General features: G+C 41.1%; 1 protein-coding gene across 1 annotated transcript in view; it reads left to right on the forward strand.

Moving 5' to 3' along the window:
* Window positions 1-440: 440 nt before the first annotated feature.
* Window positions 441-24931, forward strand: part of SETD2 (SET domain containing 2, histone lysine methyltransferase) — a 112002-nt gene continuing 87511 nt past the window's right edge. Inside the window, exon 1 of the mRNA XM_065885394.1 lies at window positions 441-511. Coding sequence (XP_065741466.1) covers window positions 441-511 — 71 coding nt within the window. The remainder of the gene's footprint in view (window positions 512-24931) is intronic.

Raw genomic sequence — 24931 nt, forward strand, 5'->3', positions numbered from 1 at the left:
CGCTCAGGCCTGGGGCTTATTGTTCCAGGAAGTCGCTGGCGAAGTCGGGCCGGGTCCGCGGGCTGCGCACAGCCCCTCCCGCTCCTCCCGCTCCTCCCGCTCCGGCCTGAGGACAACCGGCAGCTGCCGGCGTGCCGACTGGCGGCGGACTCGCGGCGGGTGCGTGTCTCTTTAAGGGGCCGGGCCTGTGCTGCAGAGGGGAGGGCGGGGTTAGCGTCGCTCCCGGTGTGAGTGTGTGGGGGAGAGAGCGGCGGGCGGGCGCCGGAGGGAGGGAGCGAGCGAGCGAGCAAGCGACGCGGGCCGCCCCTGCCGCCGCCGCCGCCGCCGCCGCCGCCGCCGCTGCCGCTGCCGCGGTCGGACCAGCGGCCTTCTCCCCTCCCCTCCCTCCCGTCGCCCTGCCGCGGGGAGGGGGCTCGCGTCGCCGTCTCCAGCCGCTCCCGATGAAGCAGCTGCCGCCGCAGCCGCCTCCGAAGATGGGGGATTTCTACGACCCCGAGCACCCGACCCCTGAGTAAGTATCAGCTCAGCGGCTTCCCGCAGCCCTCGGCCGCCTCAGCGCAAGCCGAGGGCGGCGCGTCCTGACGGGTTGTGGCGCGGGGAGTAACGGGCCTGCGGTGGACTCGCGCAGGCGGCGTGGGGAGCAGGCCCGCAACGCCGCCACCGGCCCCTTGTCCGGGCCGCCGCGGGCCGGAGGTTGGGCCCGGCGTTGGCGCCGCTACTCGCGTCGCAGCGGCGGTTGGGCCGGGCCGGTGGGGGAGGGGCGGCGCGGCCTCTGCCGCCACCGCCGCGTCTGCACCGACCCGGCCGGCCCGAGGCTCGGCGGTCTCCTCCGGCTCCTCGCGGCCTGCGCGGACCGCGCTACAGACGAAGGGGCCGAGTCGGAGGAGCAGCCGGTGCCAGACTCGGCGAGAGGGCACCGGCGAGGGTAGGCCGCGAATCCCCGGGCTCGGGTGAAAGCCTGGCCCGTCGCCTGGCCTACCGGCGACGGCGGCTCCGACCGGAAGGGCCTAGCGTGCGTCTCTCGGCCCAAGGCGGCCGAGGGCCCCGCGCTGCACTCTAGGTTTTGATTTTTTTTCCCCCTGGAACGCGATCCTGGCCTGGTAGTGCTTCCGGCTTCATATTCTGCACCTTTGGCATTTCGGTTTTGTAATGGTGGTGAGGTTTGAGTGGCCCCAATGTTGAGGTGACACCGGGTTGGTTTTTCCGCCCGAAGGTGAAAGCATCCGCAGGGGCATGCGTTCTCTACTGGATTATGAGATTCGCACACTTTCGGACACTCTACTTCCTTGGTAGCAGCAATCTCTTACCCTGAACGGATGACTTTCTACTCTTTTTGAAGACTTTGTTAAAAAGCAAGAATCATTTGAGGATTCTCTAAACAGACAGTGTTCTAGAAAACCGAAATATCGTTTTGCCCAACAGTATGTTTTCAGCCTAGGACATTTTTACATTTCTGTTGTGGGCTGTGTCTGCTACTGTATCTGATATCTCAAGAGAGCTTCCACTCCAGAGCCTGGATTCACTTCTTTTTCTGCATCCTCACAAGACTTGTTTTAAAAAGCTATCCTTAAACTCCATTTGCTGGTGTTGGTTGAAGTCCAGACCTACGAATATGACTCATTTCAAACTTAACAGTTGATAGGGATTTCAAATGAAATTCACTTTTATGACCAGAATGATTCCAAGAGATATGTTCTTTTGACACATTTTACCTTAGTTTTGGTGTGGCTCTTTATAGGCTTTTGGTTTGAGACTTGGAAAACCTCAAAAAAAAAAAAATTCTGTGTCATGATCCAATAAACGCTTATTGAGCACTTGTCCTGTCTAAAACAACATGCTAGCTCCTGAATGGGCTAAGTGGCTGCTTTCATTTCCTTTTACCAGGTTGTTTGGTGAAGTCCAGAAGCTTTAAGTATCACATTCTTACACTTTTTGGGGGAAAACATAATTTTTCATACTACATGGGAAAATGGACTCAGAAGTGCATCTCTGATAGATGTGAATGTGGTGAGGAATCAAGAATGTTTTATTTTTTTATGTAAGGTCTTGGAGTTTTTATTTTCACTGCTTTTTGGCAGTGGAGATTTCTAATTTCTAGCAGTGACTAAGTGCTAAAATACATGTGTGTATGTGTGTGTATTAACCTACTTGGAGTATGTAAAGAATTATAAAATGTTTTATTTCATAATACTCTAAGAATTGGAAGGGGTCTTGATAGGAGGCATCCTGAACGATATACCCTGTTTGACAGATGCCGGAATTGAAGTCTAGATAAGTGAAGTGACAGCAAATCCTATGAGGTAGTATGTATAAACTAGTTAGGGTTTGTAATATTGGAGAGAGAAAAGCGGTATAGTGGAGGGTTAAAGAACTTGGATTTCACAGTCAGGCAGACCTGTGTTTGAACACTCGTTGAACCTTGAACAAGTGATTTGATCTCTCCAAGTTTGAGTTTTCTAATCTTTGAAATAGGTGTCATAATGGAAGCAACCTCATAGGGCTTTTGGGAGAATCAAATGAGAATAACATATGGAAAGCAGTTGGCCCAGAGCATGGCACGGGTAAGTGCTTCTAGCTGGGGTCATCAAGGAACACTTAAGAGGATTTTAAGTCAAGCATGAAAAGATTAGGTGGGCTGGAGAGGTGGTGCCATGGCTGCAGGGGAGGAATGACCAAGTGACCTTTTTAGACTTCAGATAGTTTGAAATGCTTCTTAGACACATGAAGAAATGAAGCATGAAACTTAAACTCAGTTTGATTGAAGGAACAGTTGGAACCTGATGTTCTGTGTTTGCCTTCTACCAAGTGTTTAATCAGACACAGCTGTAAGACCTGGCTTTTCCTGTGGCATATAGGATTGTGTTTCAGGTGAAAGTGGCTGTAATCACCTGAGTATCTGTGTGTTAGGTGTCTGCTGTTGGGCAGGCCCCAGGCCAGGTGTTGAGGGCACTACAAATTAGATCCAGTCAGAGTTTTCAAGGAATTCTTCTAATGAGAGACACAGGCAAGTAGTTTACAATGATAGAAGTGCTGTTCTTTAAATATATGCATGTTTACTTTGTGCCAAACATAGGCATACTAGAGGTGAGTGGTGTATGAAACAATTTTGCTAGTGTGGGCACCCCTCCTAGTGCGGGGTGAAAAACAATAAATAATAATGGAATGTTCAAAGATAAGTGCTTTGGAAAATGGAGCACGGTAAGGGGGATTCAGAATTTCTGGGGTAGATGTTGAAATTTAAAATGAGGTGAACTGGGTGAGCCTTCTTGAGAGTGATATTTAGGCAAAGACTTAAAAGGGAGAAAGTTAGCCTCGTTAACATTTGGGGGAAAAGCTTTCCAAGTAGAGGGAATAGTTTGTTCCAAGGTGCTGAGGCCGACCTAGTGAGTTCTGCTCAGTATGGCTAGAATGGAATGAACAAAAAAGTAATAGTACATTATGTTGGGGTGGAGTACAGATTTCACAGGGCTTGGTAGAGGCTTTATAAGGACTTTGCCTGGAGTTTTCAACCAAGGAATGACATGATCTGCTTTCAGCTTCTGAAGGATCTCTCAGTTTGTAGGGGGGAACAACAGTAGAGGTAGGGAGACAAAATTTTAAGAAAGTTAGAAATCTGGGAGGGAGATGCTGGTGACTTGTATCAAGGTGGTAACAGGAGATAGAAATGGTTGAATTCTGGATATATTTTGAAGATCAAACCAGTACGATTTGTTGATAGATCAGATGTGGCATGTAAGAGAGGAGTCAAGGATGATTCCGAGAGTTTTGGTCTGAGCAGTGAGAAAGATGGGGTTTCCGTCAACTAAGATAGGGATGACTGTGAGAAAAGCAGGTTTGGGGAATAGATTAGGAGTTCAGTTTTAGATGTGGTAAGTTTGAGATGCCTGTTACACATTCTGGTTGAATTGATATCCAAGTCTGGAATTTAGGGGAAGGGTCTGGACTAGAGATAAACTTTGTAGTCATCAACTTAAGTAGTATTCAGAGCCACAAGACTGGATGAGATCACCAAGAGATCCAGTGTAGAAAGAGAGAAGGACCCAGGATTGGTCCTTTTTTAAACTGCAGTGTTAAGAGGATTGATATAGTGGGCAGTGTTAACAAGGATGGCATCCATAAACTTAGGGGGAAAATCACCTCTTCACTAACGTCTAACTAGAAGTTGGCATTCCTTTTAATTATTAATGTAAACAGCAAACTACAGTACTATTAACAGTACCTGTGATTTTACTACTAGTACAAATCACAGATATTATATTGTGATTATTGTAGATATCTCAAAATATTATTTATGTTCATCATTACATAGAAATTAAGTAAATAGATCCACCAGTAGATTGTTGAGAAGCATATATATACTACTGTATCATACATTTGAGTTTTTTATCCCCAAGGTAATTGGTCTCCTTTGTTTATTTCATATATTTAAAAATACTAAGCTGAGAAGGAATTTGCAGGCTTCATCAGACTGCAGAATGGTCCAAGGCACAAAAAATGTTAAACCCTTGAGCTCTGGATCCTAATTCCTGGTTTAGAATCTCACCTCTTTTACTTAATAGCATTATGAACCTGGGCAAATTTTGTAATGACTCTGTGCCTTAGTGTCCTTATATGTAAAGTCAGGATCATAACAGTATTTTCTACAAAGGGTTTTATGAGGATTTAAGAATTAGGACAGTGTTAACTCTTTTATTATTAGTATTGGATGGAAAGATGCAGCTAGAAAGAACAGTACTTTACAAGGCACCATAATATGAAAAGGATGGTGAATTTGGCAAAAATAAAGTTTATTAACTGGGAAAAAATACTTCAGCATGTCAAATAAAATATAAAGCAGTGAGGATAGTCGTGTTCTCATAAAATTCTCATAATTCATCTAAGTTACAATGGGGATAGAGATGCCATAGGAAGCCAACTGAAAGAATAACGTGGTCACCAGATTCCACATATGGTCTGGACCTTTAGTAGCTTTGCAGGCAGTACATAATTCAGTTTTTGTTGTTTTATAAGAGAGAAATAGCTTTGTAGTGATTGAGGTATGTTCTACGGGCCAGGGTACAGTCTTCGGTAGGTACATGGGAGGCCAAAATATTACTTGGAGGCTTTCCTGGTGATCACAGAAAGCCTGGTGGAACTATCCTAGTACTTAGGATAGAGTATACCTCTCCAGAATTCATGTCCCTCTTTGCTCTTGCCTTATCTAGATTTCAGGCCCACCATTCTTCTACTGACACACTATGTCTTTAAAAAGGTATCAAGCAACTGTTGATACAGTTGTGTTTTCCTAAGAAATGTTCAAACTGCCAAGACATATCTTATCAATCATACTTTTCTAGTGTTAGTGGGACTTTTGTGTTTCAAATCTTCTCTGCCACTTTTCACTGTAGTGATTAATTGATTTAATCTATTCCCCTTTAAATTGAAATGCATTATGATTTACTCTTTAACAGATATTTATAATTATTTTTCTTAACCCTGATATTTATTGTTGTTCTATGAGCATTGTCAGTTTTTTCAGAGAAGCTATAATAGTCATATGCTAGAATCAAAAGTTGACTAGCTTCATCATTTCTGTTAATTTTTCCAGGATACTATAGAGCATCTTATTTTGTAATGCATTAAGGGCCATTATTGTAAGACCCTGAGAGACGTTTCATATTAGAAACTGAAACATTTACACCTAGCGTAAATGAAAGTCAGGTTTAGAATTCTTCCTTTCCCTTTCTGAGAGAGATCCACTCTCTAGAGGGAAGGAATCTTTTATTTTGAAAAAAAATTCAAACTTGCAGGGAAATTTTAAGAATAGTATAGTGAACTCCCATATTTTCACCTAGATTGACCAGTAGTTGAAATTTCACCACATTTGCTTTATCTTTCTATATAAAAACATATAAACCTGTGTTTGTTTATTTTTGGCTGAACCATTTGAGAGTAAGGTGTAGGCACCATCACCCTTCACTGCTGAATAGTTCATAGTATTACCTAAGAATAAGCATTCTCTTAGATAACCAACGTGCAGTGATTATATTTAGGCAATTTAACATTTATAATATTACACCTGATATATGTTCATATTTAAAGTGTGCCTGTTATCCCAATAGTGTCCTCTTTTTTCATTCTGGGATTACACATTGGATTTAATTGTCATGTCTCTTAGTCTTATTTATTCTGAGGATAGAGCTTTAAATTCAAGGTTTGAAGGCACTTTACTACTATTATCTCTTTGTACTAACCATCATGTGATATTTTGAAAACAATAACAATGTCTGGTAATAGTTTTGAAATGGCTTCTTTTTTTATTTTTATTTATTTATTTTTTGGCCACGCCGAGCGGCATGCTGGATCTTAGTTCCCTGACCAGGGTTCGAACCTGTGCCCCCTGCATGGAAGCGCAGAGTCTTAATCACTGGACCACGAGGGAAGCCCTGAAATGGTTTCTTTTTTTAATTACCAAAGCAATAAATGCTTATTGCGAAAGGGTAAGATAATACAGATGTTTATAGAGGAAAAAGTAAAAATCCACCTTTAGCATCTCTTTCTGGCTCCATCTCTTCAAATCCCACATTCAAGAGGTAACCACTACTGACAATTTAGTGTATACCTTTCCAGACCTTTTGTTTTTGTCTACTACACATATTGTATCATCTACATACTTGCGTTTACGTATAAGATGTGCTTATCTTTTTTTAACAGGGAATATTCTATACTGTGGATGTCCTATGTTAAGTTACTTTGTTTTCTTACCATGTTAAGGAGTTTAAAAGGGCCTTAGGATATGTGCTGTGTGGAAAGTGTCTCCTCCCAAGTATGTTTGGTAGTTTATGATGGTGTTTTGCGATCCTCTTTAGAGTTTGATTCCTATATTTCTCTCTTTCAAAATTTTATTTTTTTGTCCATGCTTATTTCTGTTTGTCCTGTCTGGTGCTGATGGATTAAATAGCTTTTATTCCTGCCCTTTGATTAGTTGGTTGCTTATTTTAAAAGCTCAAGGTATTTAAGTATAGTCTCTTGAAAATGGTTGATTTGAAGCTAGCCAACAAACTAGCCAACTGAAAATTCAATAGGTTTGGGTTTTTTTTCATAATGGGAATTATATTTGGAAGTGTACTTTCATGGATTAAAATGAGAGGCAATTTTTGTCATTCTTGGTTACCACACACTAATCAGGTGTTGTATTTGAGTCCCTTAGCTTTAGAATTAATGTATAATGTCCTTTATGTTTAATTTGGTAGTTTTTTTTTTTTTTAATCAAGCTCGATGGTTGCTTCAATATCTTTTCCAGCTGAGCAAATACTTTGGTCATTTAGATGGAGGTTTAAAGTTGGTGTGAATTCCTAAAGATGCTTTTTATTTTAGAATGCCTTTTCTGTCTGATGCTAACGTCTCACAAGTGAAAATGTCCTTAAAATGGTGCGGGTATTGATAGGAATTTGATCGTGCTGGCAGGCTGCTACCAGGTCTGCTTATTGGGAGCACTGCTGTGAGCTTGTAAGAACCTGGAGCAAGTGGTGGTTTCTGACTGTAGCTCTTCCTGCTGCCCACTTCCTGCCAAGTACAGTTAGACTCTCTTTGGGGAGGGCTGTATAGTAATCACCAATATTTGCTTCATGATTAGCTCTTTGGAGACTCATGGACTAACTTGTATTTTGAGTCTTTTGTGTGATATTTTGCTTCTTGGTGGATAGTTGTTAATTACATATGCTCTACTTTAGTAGGCAGAAGGTGCCATGTTTAAGATTTCTGTGAATTTTGTATGAATGTAAATTAGAGCTAACATTTTTCATAAATTGTATAGATGGATGCAAAAACCTTTTTTTGGAAGTCCATTTTTCTGAACCTGAGCACACAGACTTTCTAAAATTGCCTGGTTAAATATATAGCTCTTCCATTAATTTCTCAATTCTAGTATCTATATCAACTCTAAAACATAAGCTACACATTTTATGGTACTGCTTCTGTGCTGAAAATTTAGTTAAGGATTATCTATAGTAAACAGTTGAATTTTGTTGAGGTACAATAAAACATTTTGTTAGAAATATGTGAAAATGTACTACTAAAGTTTTCCTCAAGGTCACCATCATAGGTATCTTATTTAAGCTTAAGTTTACTGTATCCATTAAAAAATTTAAAAATCTGTTATGGGTGTATTATTATTTAGGAAACCAATTGTATAAATTATGAGAAATATAGTATGGAGTTTTCTTGGCAGATTAACAGCAGTTTGACGAATTAATGTTAATAACTACATAGTAACAAATTGAAACAGTGGTAGTTGAGTATAAAACAAATATTTCCCCAGTTATAGAATGCTCACGTGTGTTACAGAGAGACAGTGAGACTACCAAAAAATACTTGGTGCTCACCTTTCTTTGACTCCTTTTCTTTATTACTAGAGAAGATACTGATAGTGTCAGAGGATATGAAATTGGAGCAGGAGTTGGAACCAATGATAGGACGTTTTTTTCAGTTGTACATATGCTGGCTGCAAAATTTGTTAGCTGTGTGCTTTTGTGAAATGTACTCATTGCTTAAGTATTTTCATTATTATTTTTTTCCATATAAGTATTTTAAAAGATGTATTTGTATACATGTGTATTTTTATAATTCTCCAACTTTTAAGATACTTTGGGTGGTTACTAATACACAGCATCAAGAAAGACTAACATTTCATTGGAGCCTGTCTGTCTTAGCATTTGTCTGTTCTCTTGCATGATCTAGACTTGTTGGTTCTGTTGCTAGGACCTAAGGGATTTTGTAGTTCTATGTACCAGAAAATCCAAGGACCATGATGAATATGTTTTAGAGACTTATTCTTTTAAATGGAGGAATCCCAGTGACTAGCAGCTGGGAACATAGTAGTATGTGCTTAGTATTGATAAATGTTTGAGTTGACCTGATCCTTCATAACTATCATTATTCTATTTTCCTCATAGAGTGAGTAGCAGCATTAATAATAACTGACATTGAAAGACCATCTTAAATAACTATTAGATTAGGAGAGAGGAGGTCAGGGTACTGAGTGGTATGTATTGAGCTGATGAGAGTGATTGGTGCTCAAGACACTTTTTAGTCTTCTGTTGATCCTGGTGGAGACAAACTAATGAAAATTAGAGATCTCATGGTGGTGGTCTGAGAGAGATTATGACAGCTGCCTTTGCTGGGACAGTGTAGTGTGCTTTGTTACATCCCCCGTGCCCCCGCCCCAGTCTTTTTAGTTGTTTTATACTTGGGTGTTTTCCGGAATGGATAACCTATTTAAACTAGGCCTGTGTGCTTTTACTCTTGTTTGTCTTTTATTCAAATCCTTCAGCTCAACAGTTTCATTTATCTCTTTATGAATATTAGGGGCCAAAAGGAATTGAGGAAGCTACAAATGCAGTGATAAATCAAGGGGTGTTTTTGGATATACCATAAAGCTGTGACATTGAAAAATGGTAGAAAACTTGGTACTCTAAAAATTGAGGCTTTTCTTGTTCTGTAGGATAGTTGATGCTTTTTTTTTTAAGTGTAATTGCTTAGCTCTATAATCTTCTTTTTAAAAATTTTTTTATTGAAGTATAGTTGATTTACAATGTTGTGCCAATCTCTGCTGTACAGCAAAGTGACTCAGTTATACACATATAGATGTTCTCTTTTTTGTATTGTTTTCCATTATGGTTTATCCCAGGAGATTGGATATAGTTCCCTGTGCCTAGGACCTTGTTATTTATCCATTCTAAATGTAATAGTTTGCATCTACCAACCCCAAACTCCCAGTCCACCCCTCTCCTTCCCCCACTCCCCCTTGGCTACCACAAATCTGATCTTTATGTCTGTGAGTCTGTTTCTGTTTTGTAGATAAGTTCATTTGTGCCATATTTTATTACTATTTTTTTTTATTTTTTATTTTTTTGTGGTACGCGGGCCTCTCACTGTTGTGGCCTCTCCCGTTGCGGAGCACAGGCTCCGGACGCGCAGGCCCAGTGGCCATGGCTCACAGGCCCAGCTGCTCCGCGGCATGTGGGATCCTCCCAGACTGGGGCACAAACCCGTGTCCCCTGCATCGGCAGGTAGACTCTCAACCACTGCGCCACCAGGGAAGCCCTGTGCCATATTTTAGATTCCATATATAAGTGATATTATATGGTATTTGCCTTTCTCTTTCTGACTTACTTCACTTAGTATGATAGTCTCTAGGTCCATCCATGTTGTTAGGAATGGCATTAGTTCATTCTTTTTTATGGCTGAGTAGTATTCCATTGTGCATATGTATCATATCTTCTTTATTCATTTCTCTGTCAGTGGACATTTAGGTGGTTTCTGTGTCTTGGCCACTGTGAGTAGTGCTGCAATGAACATAGGGGTGCATATATCTTTTTGAATTATAGTTTTGTCTGGATATATGCCAAGGATTGGGATTGCTGGATCATATGGCAACTCTATTTTTAGCTTTTTGAGGAACCTCCATACTGTTTTCCACAGTGGCTGCACCAATTTACATTCCCACCAACAGTGTAGGAGGGTTCCCTTTTCTCCACACCAGCATTTGTTGTTTGTAGACTTTTAAAGTTTTATTTATTTAATTAATTTATATTTTGCTGCGTTAGGTCTTCCTTGCTGTGTGTGCGCTTTCTTTAGTTGGCAGCAGGCAGGGGCTACTCTGTTGTGGTGCGCGGGCTTCTCATTGTGGTGGCTTCTCTTGTTGCAGAGCACAGGCTCTAGGCGCACGGCTCCAGAGTGCAGGCTCAGTAGTTTGTAGCACATGGGCTTAGTTGCTCCGCAGCATGTGGGATCTTCCTGGAACAGGGCTCCAACCTGTGTCCCCTCCATTAGCAGGCATATTCTTAACCACTGCACCACCAGGGAAGCCCTTACTTGTGGACTTTTTAATGATGGCCATTCTGACCGGTGTGAGGTGGTACTTCATTGTAGTTTTGATTTGCATTTCTCTAATAATTAGCAGTGTTGAGCATCTTTTCATGTGGCTATTGGCCATCAGTATGTCTTCTTTGGAGAAAAGTCTAGTTAGGTCTTCTGCCCATTTTTTGATTGGGTTGTTTGTTTTTTTGTTATTGAGTTGTATGACCTGTTTGTATAATTTGGAAATTAAGCCCTTTTCCATCACATCATTTGCAAATATTTTCTCCCAGTCTGTAGGTTGTCTTTTTGTTTATGGTTTCCTTTGCTGTGCAAAAGCTTAAAAGTTTGATTAGGTCCCATTTGTTTACTTTTGCTTTTGTTTCTATTGCCTTGGGAGACTGACCTAAGAAAACATTGCTAGGATTTATGTCAGAATGTTTTGCTTACTTTTTCTTCTTGGAATTTTATGGTGTCATGTCTTATATTTAAGTCTTTACGCTCCATGGCTGTGATTTTAAAGGGCATGGGAGCTAGTGCCTTCATTTTACAGAATAAGGAAGGAAAAGAAGGCCCAAAGAAGTTCACACTATGCTCCCTAGCTAGTTTAATGGTATACCACAACTTGAGCAAAGGTCTCTTCATTTACCAATTTGTCAAAGACTATCTTTTTAACGGTATTAAGAAATAATATTTGGAATAGCTGCCATTCATAATCAGCTGGATTTCTCTATATTCTGAGTTTTCCTAGAGGTCTTCTGGATTAGTTTTGAGGTGCTTATAATAGTTCAATTTGGAAGGTGCAGGTTGGTTGAGTTGGTTCTTTCATCTGACTTTGCAGATATGTATTCTAGAGGACTAGAGGCCTGGACATCATTTCAGCAAAAGGTACACTGGATATGTGGATTATCCAGGTCTGCCCCTTTGGCCAAGTGCCTTTAGTCTGAAATCTGCATTGGAAATGAGCTTCTAGGAACTTTTAATCCCATATGAAACTCAAGCCTTGGTTTGTTGTCTTTCCATAAACTAAGGAAAACTATGAGAGGTACACATGTAGAGAACTTGCCTTTTGTTGAGAGGCGTAATGTTTGTTTTTATGCCTTTCACGTGTCATGCATACTACTGCACCGCTGCTTGTACTTTTTTTTTTTTTTGTCTTACCAGTGCATACTGTGTCCAGGTCTTGAGGTAGTCCTAGTTCAAGGGTGCTCTTAGGACTTTAACTCATAGTTTTGGGACAGATGGACACAGTTCATAAGTAGCAATAATGAACATATTTGTGGGAGCATAAGATGCCAAAGAGACGTTCCTCATTGCTGATACTAAGGAATCAAAGTAGTTGCGGATTAACAGGAGAGGCTATACAATCATGGTTACTTTGAAATAAGAAATTTGAGTGTAACTTGCTAACGTCAGTAGATGTTTTTTCTACTTGAAGAATTGTTTGGGAAATGGGGACCATTATTACTTTAACCTAAGTTCTTCTCAGTTGAACATCATTAAGACCCTAATTCAATTAATCTCTGATTTAGAAATTTACATTATTCAAGGTTAATTTTAAAACCAGTGCTTATTTTATGGTGCTGTAGAGGTAGAAAGAAGGTACACAAGTTTGGCAAATATTTAAATTGAACCTGCATCATACTTTGAAATTTCCCTGTTAGTAAATTTTCTTATCTTTAGTTTTCATTAAAAGAAAGATTGAGGAGGGTAAGTAACATTGTTTTGTCTGTTTCATTAATGTTTCAGGTTAGTTACATTATAGTTTAAACCTAGGTTTGCTAGAGTAATTTTTTTTCTTTTTTTTTTTTTAGTCCATCAGTGAACATAATACTTTGATTTTGGAAGAGGCACAATCTAGAACGGGGTTGGCAAACAGGCCACTGGGCCAAATCCAGCCTGCCTGCATGTTTTCGCACAGCCTGTGAACTAAGAATGATTTTATATTTTTAGATGGTTAAAAAAAAATGAAAAGAATAATATTTTGCGACATGTTAGAAATTTCAACTTCATATCATTTTATGTCCATAAATAAAGTGTTATTGGAACACAGCTATGCTTGCTCATTCACAGCAGTCTGTGGCCCCTCCCGCCAGTCCTCCCTCCATCCCTCCCTCTAGTCCTCCCTCCATCCCTCCCTCTCTCCCTCCCTTCCTTCCTTCCTCTCTTTCTCTCTCTTTCTTGTCTTTATTGAATTTGTTAACAATGTTGCTTCTGTTTTATGTTTTGGGTTTTGGCCAAGGAGGCATGTGGGATCTTAGCTCCCCAACCAGGGATCAAACTCGCACCCGCTGCATTGGAAGGCGAAGTCTTAACCACTGGACCACCAGTGAAGTCCCTGTCTATGGCTGTTTTCACAAAAAAATGTTGGGAGTTGAGTAGTTGTGACAGAGACTGCAGGGCCTGCAAAGCCTAAAATACTTACTTTCTGTCTCTTTATAAAAAATTTGCATACACTTGCTGCAGAGCACTAATGAACAATCATATATTGAGTGTCTCATTTTCAAGACTGCTTATGTACAGTTTTTAACTGTGTTACGTTTTCCAGAAAGCATGACCCATCCCAGTTTCATGCTTTTATATTATTATTATTTTTTTTTTTTTAATTTACTTGTTTAGGGCCTTCCCTGGTGGCGCAGTGGTTGAGAGTCCGCCTGCCGATGCAGGGGACGCGGGCTCGTGCCCCGGTCCGGGAAGATCCCACATGCCACGGAGCGGCTGGGCTCATGAGCCATGGCCACTGAGCCTGCGCGTCCAGAGCCTGTGCTCCACAACGGGAGGGGCCACAACAGTGAGAGGCCCGCGTACCGCAAAAAAAAAATTTTGTTTATTCATTTATTTTTGGCTGCATTGGGTCTTTGTTGCTGCACGCGGGAGCTCTCTAGTTGCAGCGAGCAGGGGCTACTCTTTATTGTGATGCGTGGGCTTCTCATTGCTGTGGCTTTTCTTGTTGCGGAACACGGGCTCTAGGCGTGCAGCCTTCAGTAGTTGTGGCACATGGGCCCAGTAGTTGTGGCTCACAGGCTCTAGAGCTCAGGCTCAGTAGTTGTGGCACCCGGGCTTCGTTGCTCCGCGGCATGTGGGATCTTCCTGGGCCAGGGCTCAAACCCGTGTTCCCTGCATTGGCAGGCAGATTTTTAACCACTGTGCCACCAGGGAAGTCCCCAGTTTCATGCTTTTAGAGTGGCTTGGTAAGAAGCCCCAACTTGGCATTAGAGTGGTGATATCACAGGTTGGAATAATTACTTGTATTTTATGTTTCTCTTTTTTTTTTGCGGTACGCGGGCCTCTCACTGTTGTGGCCTCTCCCATTGCGGAGCACAGGCTCCGGACGCGCAGGCCCAGCAGCCATGGCTCACGGGCCCAGCCGCTCCACGGCATGTAGGATCTTCCCGGACTGGGGCACGAACCCGTGTCCCCTGCATCAGCAGGCGGACTCTCAACCACTGCGCCACCAGGGAAGCCTCTGTTTCTCTTTTATAATAAGCTTTCAAGGAAAGAGTTTTAAACTTTCATATTGTTCTTCTCATACTAGTCAAGAGAACAGAATTTAACATGAGGAATTGGTTAAAAGCGTTTTTGGAGAACTAAGAAAATGAAAAGGGGACACTGAGGTAACAGAAAGGCAGAAGTAGCTACTTGCCCTAGGGCTGGGAGAAAAAAGGGAAGAGGGTGTGGTTACCAGAACCCAGAAGCTTGGAGTAGGGCCCCTCTTGGAACTGAAATTTCCAAAGGAGGGGTATTGGACAACTGGTTCTTGTGTGTGAGGAATTGCAGTCAGGCTGGTCTGGGATTTTGGAAAAAAGGTAGAAACTGGAATCAGTGCCAGGATGAAATGCATTAATGGGTCCATCCATACACATAGAAACTGTGACCAATAATAAGGAGCATATATATTCCTTCTTATTCTTCCAGCCTTTGATTCTTCCTCTAGCACATGCTATTACTATCCAAGGAGAAATGTAGTTTATAGGGTCCTAATCATACTTAAACAAACTAGAGTGTGGAAAGTGTGGGCTAGAAGCTGGAAGAAATGTCTTAATAAATGGCATGTGGTCTAACTAAACATATTGAAAATTTCTCAAAGCCCCAGGTAAAAAATGATTGTAGTGTATTTTCAGGAATCTGGGAAGGAAGAAAGAAATCCAAAAGATTTTTGGATGAGCACTGTGAAGCTTCTGGGAACCTTTTTGTTTGGTTTTGTTTTTTAAAGTCATAAGGTCTGTTTAATCCCCACACATTGCACTCTTCTGGAGGCATTGTTTTAAAGTGAAAGCCTGGCTTTCTGTTTTCCTTGGTCTGTTGGGTACGATAGGAGTGAAAGGAGTGAAGAATAGAACTTTATTAGCAGTTAAACCCTAACATACAGAAAGTGGACACTTTCTGTATATGCTTCAACTTAGCATTGTCTGCTACCCCAAAGTAGAAAAATAAATACGTACTTTCTCATTGCAGTGGCTTCTCTTGTTTTGGAGCACGGGCTCTAGGCACTCAATTATCAATTACTTAGAAAGTAAGGGGTTCCAAATAGAATAAAGACAATTCGTGCATGTTCTGGGTTAGTGTTTCTCAAACTGTCTGTGGTAAAAGACCAGGGTTGTTTTTTTTTTTAATTAATTAATTAATTTTATTTATTTATTTTTGGCTGCGTTGGGTTTTCATTGCTGCGCGCGGGCTTTCTCTAGTTGTGGTGAGCGGGGGCTATCTTCGTTGCCGTGCGCGGGCTTCTCATTGCAGTGGCTTTTCTTGTTGCGGAGCGTGGGCTTCCGTAGTTGTGGCTCGCGGGCTCTGGAGCGCAGGCTCAATAGTTGTGGCGCATGGGCTTAGTTGCTCCGCAGCATCTGGGATCTTCCCGGACCAGGGCCCGAACCCGTGTACCCTGCATTGGCAGGTGGATTCCTAATCACTGCACCACCAGGGAAGCCCCATGTTTATTTTCTAGTAGTGAAGACTATTGTTAGAGAATGTTTCAAATATGTAATTCAGATAGCTCACAGTTCTTCTTTGTTGAGCACTATGTGGCAGGTGCTCCATGGAGGGTTTCACTTTTTATTTTTTTAACTGAAGTGTAGTTGATTTACAGTATTGTGTTAGTTTCAGGTGTACAGCATAGTGATTTGGTTTTTTTGCAGATTGTATTCCATTGTAGGTTATATTAGAAGATACTGGGTATAATTCCCTGTGCTGTACAGTCAATCCCTGTTGCTTATCTATTTTATGTATAGTAGTTTGTATCTGTTAATCCTATACTCATTTGTCCCCTCCCCACCTTGATAACCATAAATCTGTTTTCTGTGTCTGAGTCTCTGTTTTGTATAAAGATTCATTTGTATTATTTTTTAGATTGTACATATGATATCATATAGTATTTGTCTTTGTCTGATTTATTTCAGTAAGCATAATATTCTTTAGGTCCATCCACATTGCTACAAGTGGCAATATTTCATTCTTTTTTATGGCTGAGTAATACTCCACTGTATGTATATATCCCATTGTCTTAAGCCAGTCTTCTGTTGATGGCACTTGGGTTGCTTCCATGTCTTAGCTATTGTAAATAGTGCTGGTATGAACATTGGTGTATATGTATCTTTTTGAATTAGAGTTTTCATTTTTTCCGGATATATGCCCAGGAGTGGAATTGCTGGATCATACTGTAGTTCTATTTTTAGTTTTTTAAGGAACCTCTATACTGTTTTCCATAGTGGCTGCACGAAGTTACTTTCCCACCAACAGTGTATAAGGGTTCCCTTTACATCCTCTCTAACATTATTTGTAGACTTTTTGATGATGGGCATTCAGCCCTGTTTGAAATGATAACCTTATTGTGCTTTTGATTTGCATTTCTCTAATAATTAGCAATGTTGAGCATCTTTTCATGTACCTGTTAGCCATCTGTATGTCTTTTTTGGGGGAAAATGTCTGTATTTAGGTCTTCTGCCCATATTTTGATTGGGTTCTTTCTGATACTGAGTTGTATAAGCTGTTTGTATGTTTTGAATATTAGCCCCTTGTCCGTTGCATTGTTTGCAGATATTTTCTGTACGGAGGGTTTTAAATAGATATTCTCTGCTCATCATCTTTGAAGTAATTACAGTACTACTATCTCAGTTTTATAGATAATCTGTTTGGCCACCATTTCTCTTAGCATCTTAGGTTAAAAAGTGTTAAAAAGTATTGGAGTTGGTTTTCAAATCCAGTTTGACTGACTTTTCAAGCTTTTGCTCTTATATATTACTCTGTTATGCCTCCTCATCAGGTGTTTTGAAAACATATAATGGGGGAGAAAAGGAATTGGATGGAGCATGCCTTCTGGACATAAGGCCCTAGAACAGAAAACTCTGGCTGAACCGTATACTGGTTAGTGTTTACATAGTGTCAGCTTTGATTTTCAGTGCTGTCATCGATGTAGATGGTAGGCATGAAAACCAGCTGCCTAGTTCAACTTCTGGGTATGGTATTAGTTACTGTTGTTAATTCTAAGTCATAGTCCTGTCATAGTCCTTTTATCATTTTATTTTACCCTTTGTTGTTTCTCTGTGAGGTGTGCATCTACCTTGTCAACTTGCAGTGTTTCTTTGTCATAGAGCATAGGATTTGACCTCTTACAGTGAGTTGTTTATGTCACTTACTGCCCCTCTGTGATGGCGGGAATATTTTAGAGTGGCTAGGGACTTGACGGCTATGGCTGTAGATGAGCTACATTTTCTAAATTGTAATATAGTATAACTTGACATTTGAGAAACAAAACAAAAAACCCATGGTGTAGAAGTTCTGATATAATTCTATTTTATGGAATAGCTAGCTTTATTATCATTATACATTATTATTATTATATAGTATTTATCTGGAATTTGGTATCTGGAAGTGGAAATTGCATCCAGACTTCTCATTTGCAAAATGATGTACAAAATACTCTATTGTTCTTAGGTTTACCTTGAGAACTCAAAAGATAATTTTCACACGAAATGAAAATTTAGCACAGTGGTGCCTTATCCAGAGAGATGGCAGATGGGTGGAAAATGGATTCAAATATTCAGAATATTAATATTCTCCTTCCCAAACACAAAACAGTTTTATATTTACCATTGCTGAGTTTTTTGTTTTTTGTTTTTAAAGTCTCTCACCTTGAGTCTTTTCAAATAAAATGACTCTAAAGTAGGGACTTCCCTGGTGGTCCAGTGGCTAAGGTTCCACGCTCCCAATGCAGGGGGCCCAGGTTCAATCCCTGGTCAGGGAACTAGGTCCCACCTGCTGCATCTAAGAGTTCACATGCTGCAACTACAGATCCCACATGCCACAACTAGGACCTGGAGCAGCCAAATAAATAAATAAATATATTTTTTTAAATGACTGTAAAGTAGAATTATGTATTGATGTTATTTGGCAAAAGTTAATTTATGGAAAATACTTCCCATCATAGCATAATGTTTACTATGGTTACATATTTATGATTTTTTGGGGGGGGTTATTGTTGGGGAGTTAAATTCTTACAACCATAGAGATAAATGCTAAATCAATTGGGTGAATCCTGGTGATTACTTTTGCTTGGGTCAGGGGATTAATGCTTAGCCACAACCTGGTAAATGGGCCCTGATTGTGGGTAAGTGGGTGATTGGATACTAAAAGGAATACATATCTTTTGCCAGCATACTTCTCTGCTTGCTGCATGTGCACACATGGTCTCCTGTTGTTTACTTGTTTGGAGATTTGTTATCCTCTTTCATATTGCAATTAAACATTAAAAATTTTTTATTATGGAAAATTTCAAACATTCATACAAGAGAGAATGGTATAATGAATACCCTTGCCCCTGCCCAGTGTACTCATCCAGCTTCAACAGTTATTAACGTTTTGCCATTCTGGTTTCATCTGTCCCCTACTTTTTTGTTGTTGTTACTGGAATATTTTAAAGCATGCCAGATATTCTCTCATTTCATACTTTAATATATAGAAATAAGAGAAGCTTTAAAAATAACCACAATGCCATTATCATATCTAGTGCAATAGGCAGGAAATATTTAATGTTATTTAGTACATCATCCCTGTTCATTCTTTTTAAAAAAATAGTTATGTAATTTTTTTAAAGAATTAAAAAAATATTTATTTAGTTGCATTAGGTCTTAGTTGTGGCACACGGTATCTTCGTTGCTGCATGCAGGATCTTTCATTGTGGCGTGTGGGCTCCACAGAGCGCTGGCTTAGTAGTTGTGGCACAAGGGCCCAGTTGCTCTGCAGCATGTGGGGTCCGAGTTCCCTGGCCAGGGATCGAACGTCCCTGCTTTGGAAGGTGGATTCTTAACCACTGGACCACCAGGGAAGTCCCATTATGAGATTACTAGATCTCAAATCTCTCTTAATCTGTGATAGTCTCCTTATATGTTTGCTATATATTTTTTTGAGACTGGTAGTTACATCAGACCCCTCACCCCCACGACTGCCAGTAGTTTATCAGTTACCTATTGCATCATATGTGGGGGTCACATACCCTGTTGTCTTACTCTTAGTGATGCCAGAATTAATCAGTGGATTCTGGTCTAGTCACTCTGATCCATTCATTACAAAGTTCCTCATCAAACTTTAATCTACTGGGTTTTTGCTACCATTGATGATTGTTGCATTTATTATCTAGAATTCTGCTATAAAGTACAGCTATTACTCACCATCTGTTTGATTGCCCTGAAACACAGACACATGATCATCAGGACTCTAGTTTGAACACTTCTGTTACTCTTTATTTCATGATACAGCCCCTTCTGTTAGGCAGATACATTGACTATTATACTGAATCAAAATACATTTCTCTGAAACTTTTTACTCTTTTCTCCCAGTTTTGTGTAATAGCTAATAAATATTTGACTTAAAGAGCAAGGGCTCTGCAGTCAAACAGCCTGAATAATTGGCTCTGCCACTTTGCCAACTATAACTGTAGGTTTCTTCATTTGTAAAAGTGGGAATACAAATACGTAGTATACCCTTCTTAGGTTTGAGGATCAGATGAGCTAGATGTATGTAAAGCATTTAACAAAGTACCTGAAAAATATTCTATTAGCTACTTGTAATGGTGATGGTGGTCTAATAATGGGGCTATAAGACAGTAGTATACATAATGTAATGAGGTTACTGAGAACTACCTTCAGCTCTTTCTGCTGTGATTTATTGACTAGTAGTAAAAATGAATTTCAGCATTTATGCATTCTGTGTTTTGAAGGTTATTTGGTAATGGATATCCCCTCTCCTACAATTTGCTAATGAGGAAAATAAAACAGATAATTTAAGAGATTTAACTCAAAGTAATAAATAAAAGTAGTGAAACTCATTTGTATGTAACAAGCCCTAAAATGTTCAAATTAGATCCCCATGCAGCCTAATTATGGGTTTTGGAGAACAAATTGCTTGAACAGGAGAACATAATTCACTTCATTCAAGTGTTCCTGCAAGCTGATTTGGAAGACAAATTTAGAAACAGATTTCAGGTATATATAGTTGTTAACATTCGGGGTCATATTCTTGCCTTTCCTCACTGACTAGGAACTGTACAGCGAAACATTCGAGATCAGCTGTGTTTGTTTACAAAGTGATTTCTTGTTTAAAGAAAATAGCTTTACTTAATATCTATATAGACATTCGGCATTAAAGTTGCAACTGTTTGGGGGTATAAGAGTAGTTGATGAGTATGACTTGGGGGAGAGAAGTGCTGTTTTGACCTATATCAGAGATAGCTTTTTTTTTTTTTTTTTTTGGCAGTACGCGGGCCTCTCACTGTTGTGGCCTCTCCCGTTGCGGAGCATAAATATTTACAATTGTTATATCTTCTTCTTGGATCGATCCCTTGATCATTATGTAGTGTCCTTCTTTGTCTCTTGTAATAGTCTTTATTTTAAAGTCTATTTTGTCTGATATGAGAATTGCTACTCCAGCTTTCTTTTGGTTTCCATTTGCATGGAATATCTTTTTCCATCCCCTCACTTTCAGTCTGTATGTGTCTCTAGGTGTGAAGTTGGTCTCTTGTAGACAGCATATATGTGGGTCTTTTTTTTGTATCCATTCAGCCAGTCTGTGTCTTTTGGTGGGAGCATTTAATCCATTTACATTTAAGGTAATTGTCAATATGTATGGTCCTATTCCCATTTTCTTAATTGTTTTGGGTTTGTTATTGTAGGTCTTTTCCTTCTCTTGTGTTTCTTGCCTAGAGAAGATCCTTTAACATTTGTTGTAAAGCTGGTATGGTGGTGCTGAACTCTCTCAGCTTTTGCTTGTCTGTAAAGGTTTTAATTTCTCCATCAAATCTGAATGAGATCCTTGCTGGGTAGAGAAATCTTGGTTGTAGGTTTTTCTCCTTCATCACTTTAAATATGTCCTGCCAGTCTCTTCTGGCTTGCAGAGTTTCTGCTGAAAGATCAGCTGTTAACCTTATGGGGATTCCCTTGTGTGTTATTTGTTGTTTTTCCCTTGCTGCTTTTAACATGTTTTCTTTGTATTTAATATTTGACAGTTTGATTAATTAATATGTGTCTTGGCGTGTTTCTCCTTGGATTTATCCTGTATGGTACTTTCTGTGCTTCGTGGACTTGATTAACTATTTCCTTTTCCATATTAGGGAAGTTTTCAGCTATAATCTCTTCAAATATTTTCTCAGTCCCTTTTTTTTCTCTTCTTCTGGAACCCCTGTAATTCGAATGTTGGTGCGTTTAATGTTGTCCCCGATGTCTCTGAGACTGTCCTCACTTCTTTTCATTCTTTTTTCTTTATTCTGCTCTGCAGTAGTTATTTCCACTGTTTTATCTTCCAGGTCACTTATCCGTTCTTCTGCCTAGTTATTCTGCTGTTGACCCCTTCTAGAGTATTTTTAATTTCATTTATTGTGTTTTTCATCATTGCTTGTTTCATCTTTAGTTCTTCTAGGTCCTTGTTAAATGTTTCTTGCGTTTTTTCTATTTCCAAGATTTTGGATCATCTTTGCTATCATTATTCTGAATCCTTTTTCAGGTAGACTGCCTATTTCCTCTTCATTTGTTAGGTCTGGTGGGTTTTTATCTTGCTCCTTCGTCTGCTGTGTGTTTTTCTGTCTTCTCATTTTGCTTATCTTACTGTGTTTGGGGTCTCCTTTTTGCAGGCTGCAGGTTCGTAGTTCCCGTTGTTTTTGGTGTCTGTCCCCGGTGGCTAAAGTTGGTTCAGTGGGTTGTGTAGGCTTCCTGGTGGAAGGGACTAGTGCCTGTGTTCTGGTGGATGAGGCTGGATCTTGTCTTTCTGGTGGGCAGGTCCACGTCTGGTGGTGTGTTTTGGGGTGTCTGTGGACTTATTATGAATTTAGGCAGCCTCTCTGCTAATGGGTGGGGTTGTGTTTCTGTCTTGCTAGTTGTTTGGCATAGGGTGTCCAGCACTGTAGCTTGCTGGTCATTGAGCAAAGCTGGATGTTGGTGTTGAGATGGAGATCTCTGGGAGATTTTCGCCATTTGGTATTATGTGGAGCTGGGAGGTCTGTTGTGGACCAGTGTCCTGAAGTTGGCTCTCCCACCTCAGAGGCACAGCACTGACTCCTGGCCGCAGAGCCAAGAGCCTTTCATCCACATGGCTTAGGATAAAAGGGAGAAAAAGTAGAAAGAAAGAAAGAAAGGAAGAAAGGAAGGAAGGAAGAGAGAAAGAAAGAAAGGAGATAAAAGAACATAAAATAAAGTTATTAAAATAAAAAATAATTATTAAGAAAAAAGTTATTTTTAAAGTAAAAAAACACAAAAACGGACAGATAGAACCCTAGGACAAATGGAGAAAGCAAAGCTATACAGACAGAATCTCACCCAGAAGCATACACATACACACTCACAAAAAGAGGGAAAGGGGAAAAAATAATAAATCTTGCTCTCAAAGTCCACCTCTTCAATTTGGGATGATTCGTTGTCTATTCAGGTATTCCACAGATGCAGCGTACATCGAGTTGATTGTGGAGATTTAATCCTCTGCTCCTGAGCCTGCTGGGAGAGATTTCCCTTTCTCTTCTTTGTTCGCACAGCTCCTGGGGTTCAGCTTTGGATGTGGCCCCGCCTCTGCGTGTAGGTCGCCGGAGGGCGTCTGTTCTTTCCTCAGACAGGACGGGGTTAAAGGAGCCGCTGATTCGGGGGCTCTGGCTCTCTCAGGCCAGGGGGGAGGGAGGGGCATGATGCGGGGTGAGCCTGCGGCGGCAGAAGCAGGTGACGTCGCACCAGCCTGAGCCGCGCCGTGCGTTCTCCCGGGGAAGTTGTCCCTGGATCCCGGGACCCTGGCAGTGGCGGGCTGTACAGGCTCCCTGGAAGGCAGGTGGGGATAGTGACCTGTGCTCGCACACAGGCTTCTTGTTGGCAGCAGCAGCAGCCTTAGCGTCTCATGCCCGTCTCTGGGGTCCCCGCTGTTAGCCTTGGCTCGCGCCCGTCTCTGGAACTCCTTTAAGCAGTGCTCTTAACCCCCTCTCCTCACGCACCAGGAAGCAAAGAGGGAAGAAAAAGTCTCTTGCCTCTTAGGCAGGTCCAGACTTTCTCCCCCCGCCCCGCGCCGGACTCTCTCCCGGCTAGGTGCACTAACCCCTTCAGGCTGTGTTCGTGCCGCCAGTCCTCTCCCTGCGCTCCAACCGAAGCCGAGCCTCAGCTCCCAGCCCCGCCCACCCCAGCGGGTGAGCAGATAAGCCTCTCTGGCTAATGAGTGCGGGTCGGCACCAATCCTCTGTGCGGGAATCTCTCCGCTTTGCCCTCCGCACCCCTGTTGCTGTGCTCTCCGTCGCAGCACCGAAGCTTCCCGCCTCCGCCACCCGCAGTCTCCGCCCGCGAAGGGGCTTCCTAGTGTGTGGAAACCTTTCCTCCTTCACAGCTCCCTCCCATTGGTGCAAATCCCATCCCTATTCTTTTGTCTCTGTTTATTCTTTCTTTGGCCCTACCCAGGTACGTGGGGAGTTTCTTGCCTTTTGGGAGGTCTGAGGTCTTCTGCCAGCATTCAGTAGGTGTTCTGTAGGAGTTGTTCCACGTGTAGATGTATTTCTGATGTATCTGCTAGTGTTGGAGGGTCTCCTGCAGAGGCGGTGGGTGGCTGTGGCTCACTGTGAGGACAAGGACCCTGGCAGCAGAAGTTCTGGAAAGTATTCCTTGGCGTGAGCCCTCCCAGAGTCAAAAGTAATGTATTTGCTCATATATGCACACAAGTTTTAGAAGGATGTACGAAACTTAACAATGGTTGCCACTACATAGAGAGATCTAATTTTAGTTGTATATCTTTTTGTATTACACAGTTTCCCCCTGCATACATGTGTTACTTTTTCAAATAGAAAAGGAAAACTAGTTTAAAATGTTCTAAATTAAAATGAGGTAAAATCTGTCATTCTATACTTCTCTTGGTCATAGGTCCCAAGTTTTGGAATTGAGCAAAATAAGACTATTTTATCTTGGAAGTTTTCTGATATTTTGAAATAAATCACTAAGGATCTGTAAATCAAGGGTCCCCAACGCCTGGTCCAAGGACCGGTAGCGGTCCACAGCCTATTAGGAACCGGACTGCACAGCAGGAGGTGAGCGGTGGGCCAGCGAGCAAAGCTTCATCTGCCGCTCCCCATCACTCGCATTACTGCATGAACCACCCCCCCACCCACACCACAGTCCGTGGAAAAATTGTCTTCCATGAAACTGGTACCCAAAAGGTTGGGGACCACTGCTTTAAATTGTCTTTTATCCACAGTAAATAAAAATACTTCCGTTTTAACTATAAACATTTTCTGTGTAACATGGTATCTAGAATAGATTCTTACTATCCAACTTGTTTACGTTTATGAATATTGTTGATATGGCCAAATATCTCTCATTATACCAGGCCTCCCTTTGGAAACTTTACTTATGTTCTAGCCTGAGAAGTTGGTTGGTTGTTGATTTAAATAATCATGTCATTCTTTGGTTCTTTGAGATTGCTATGACTAAAAGTCTTAAATTAAGTGTTTTCCCACGTGTGTCCTGTGACCTAATAGAGATTTGTCTCTGTGTTGACATGGATTAGTCAGAATTCTTTATAGTTCTTCAGTAAGCTGCAGATCTGCATACTGTACGTTTTTGACAGAAAACTGGCTGCGGTATTCCTCTGGTTTTTC

Source organism: Phocoena phocoena, chromosome 10, assembly GCF_963924675.1.
Source record: "Phocoena phocoena chromosome 10, mPhoPho1.1, whole genome shotgun sequence".
NCBI lineage: Eukaryota > Metazoa > Chordata > Mammalia > Artiodactyla > Phocoenidae > Phocoena > Phocoena phocoena.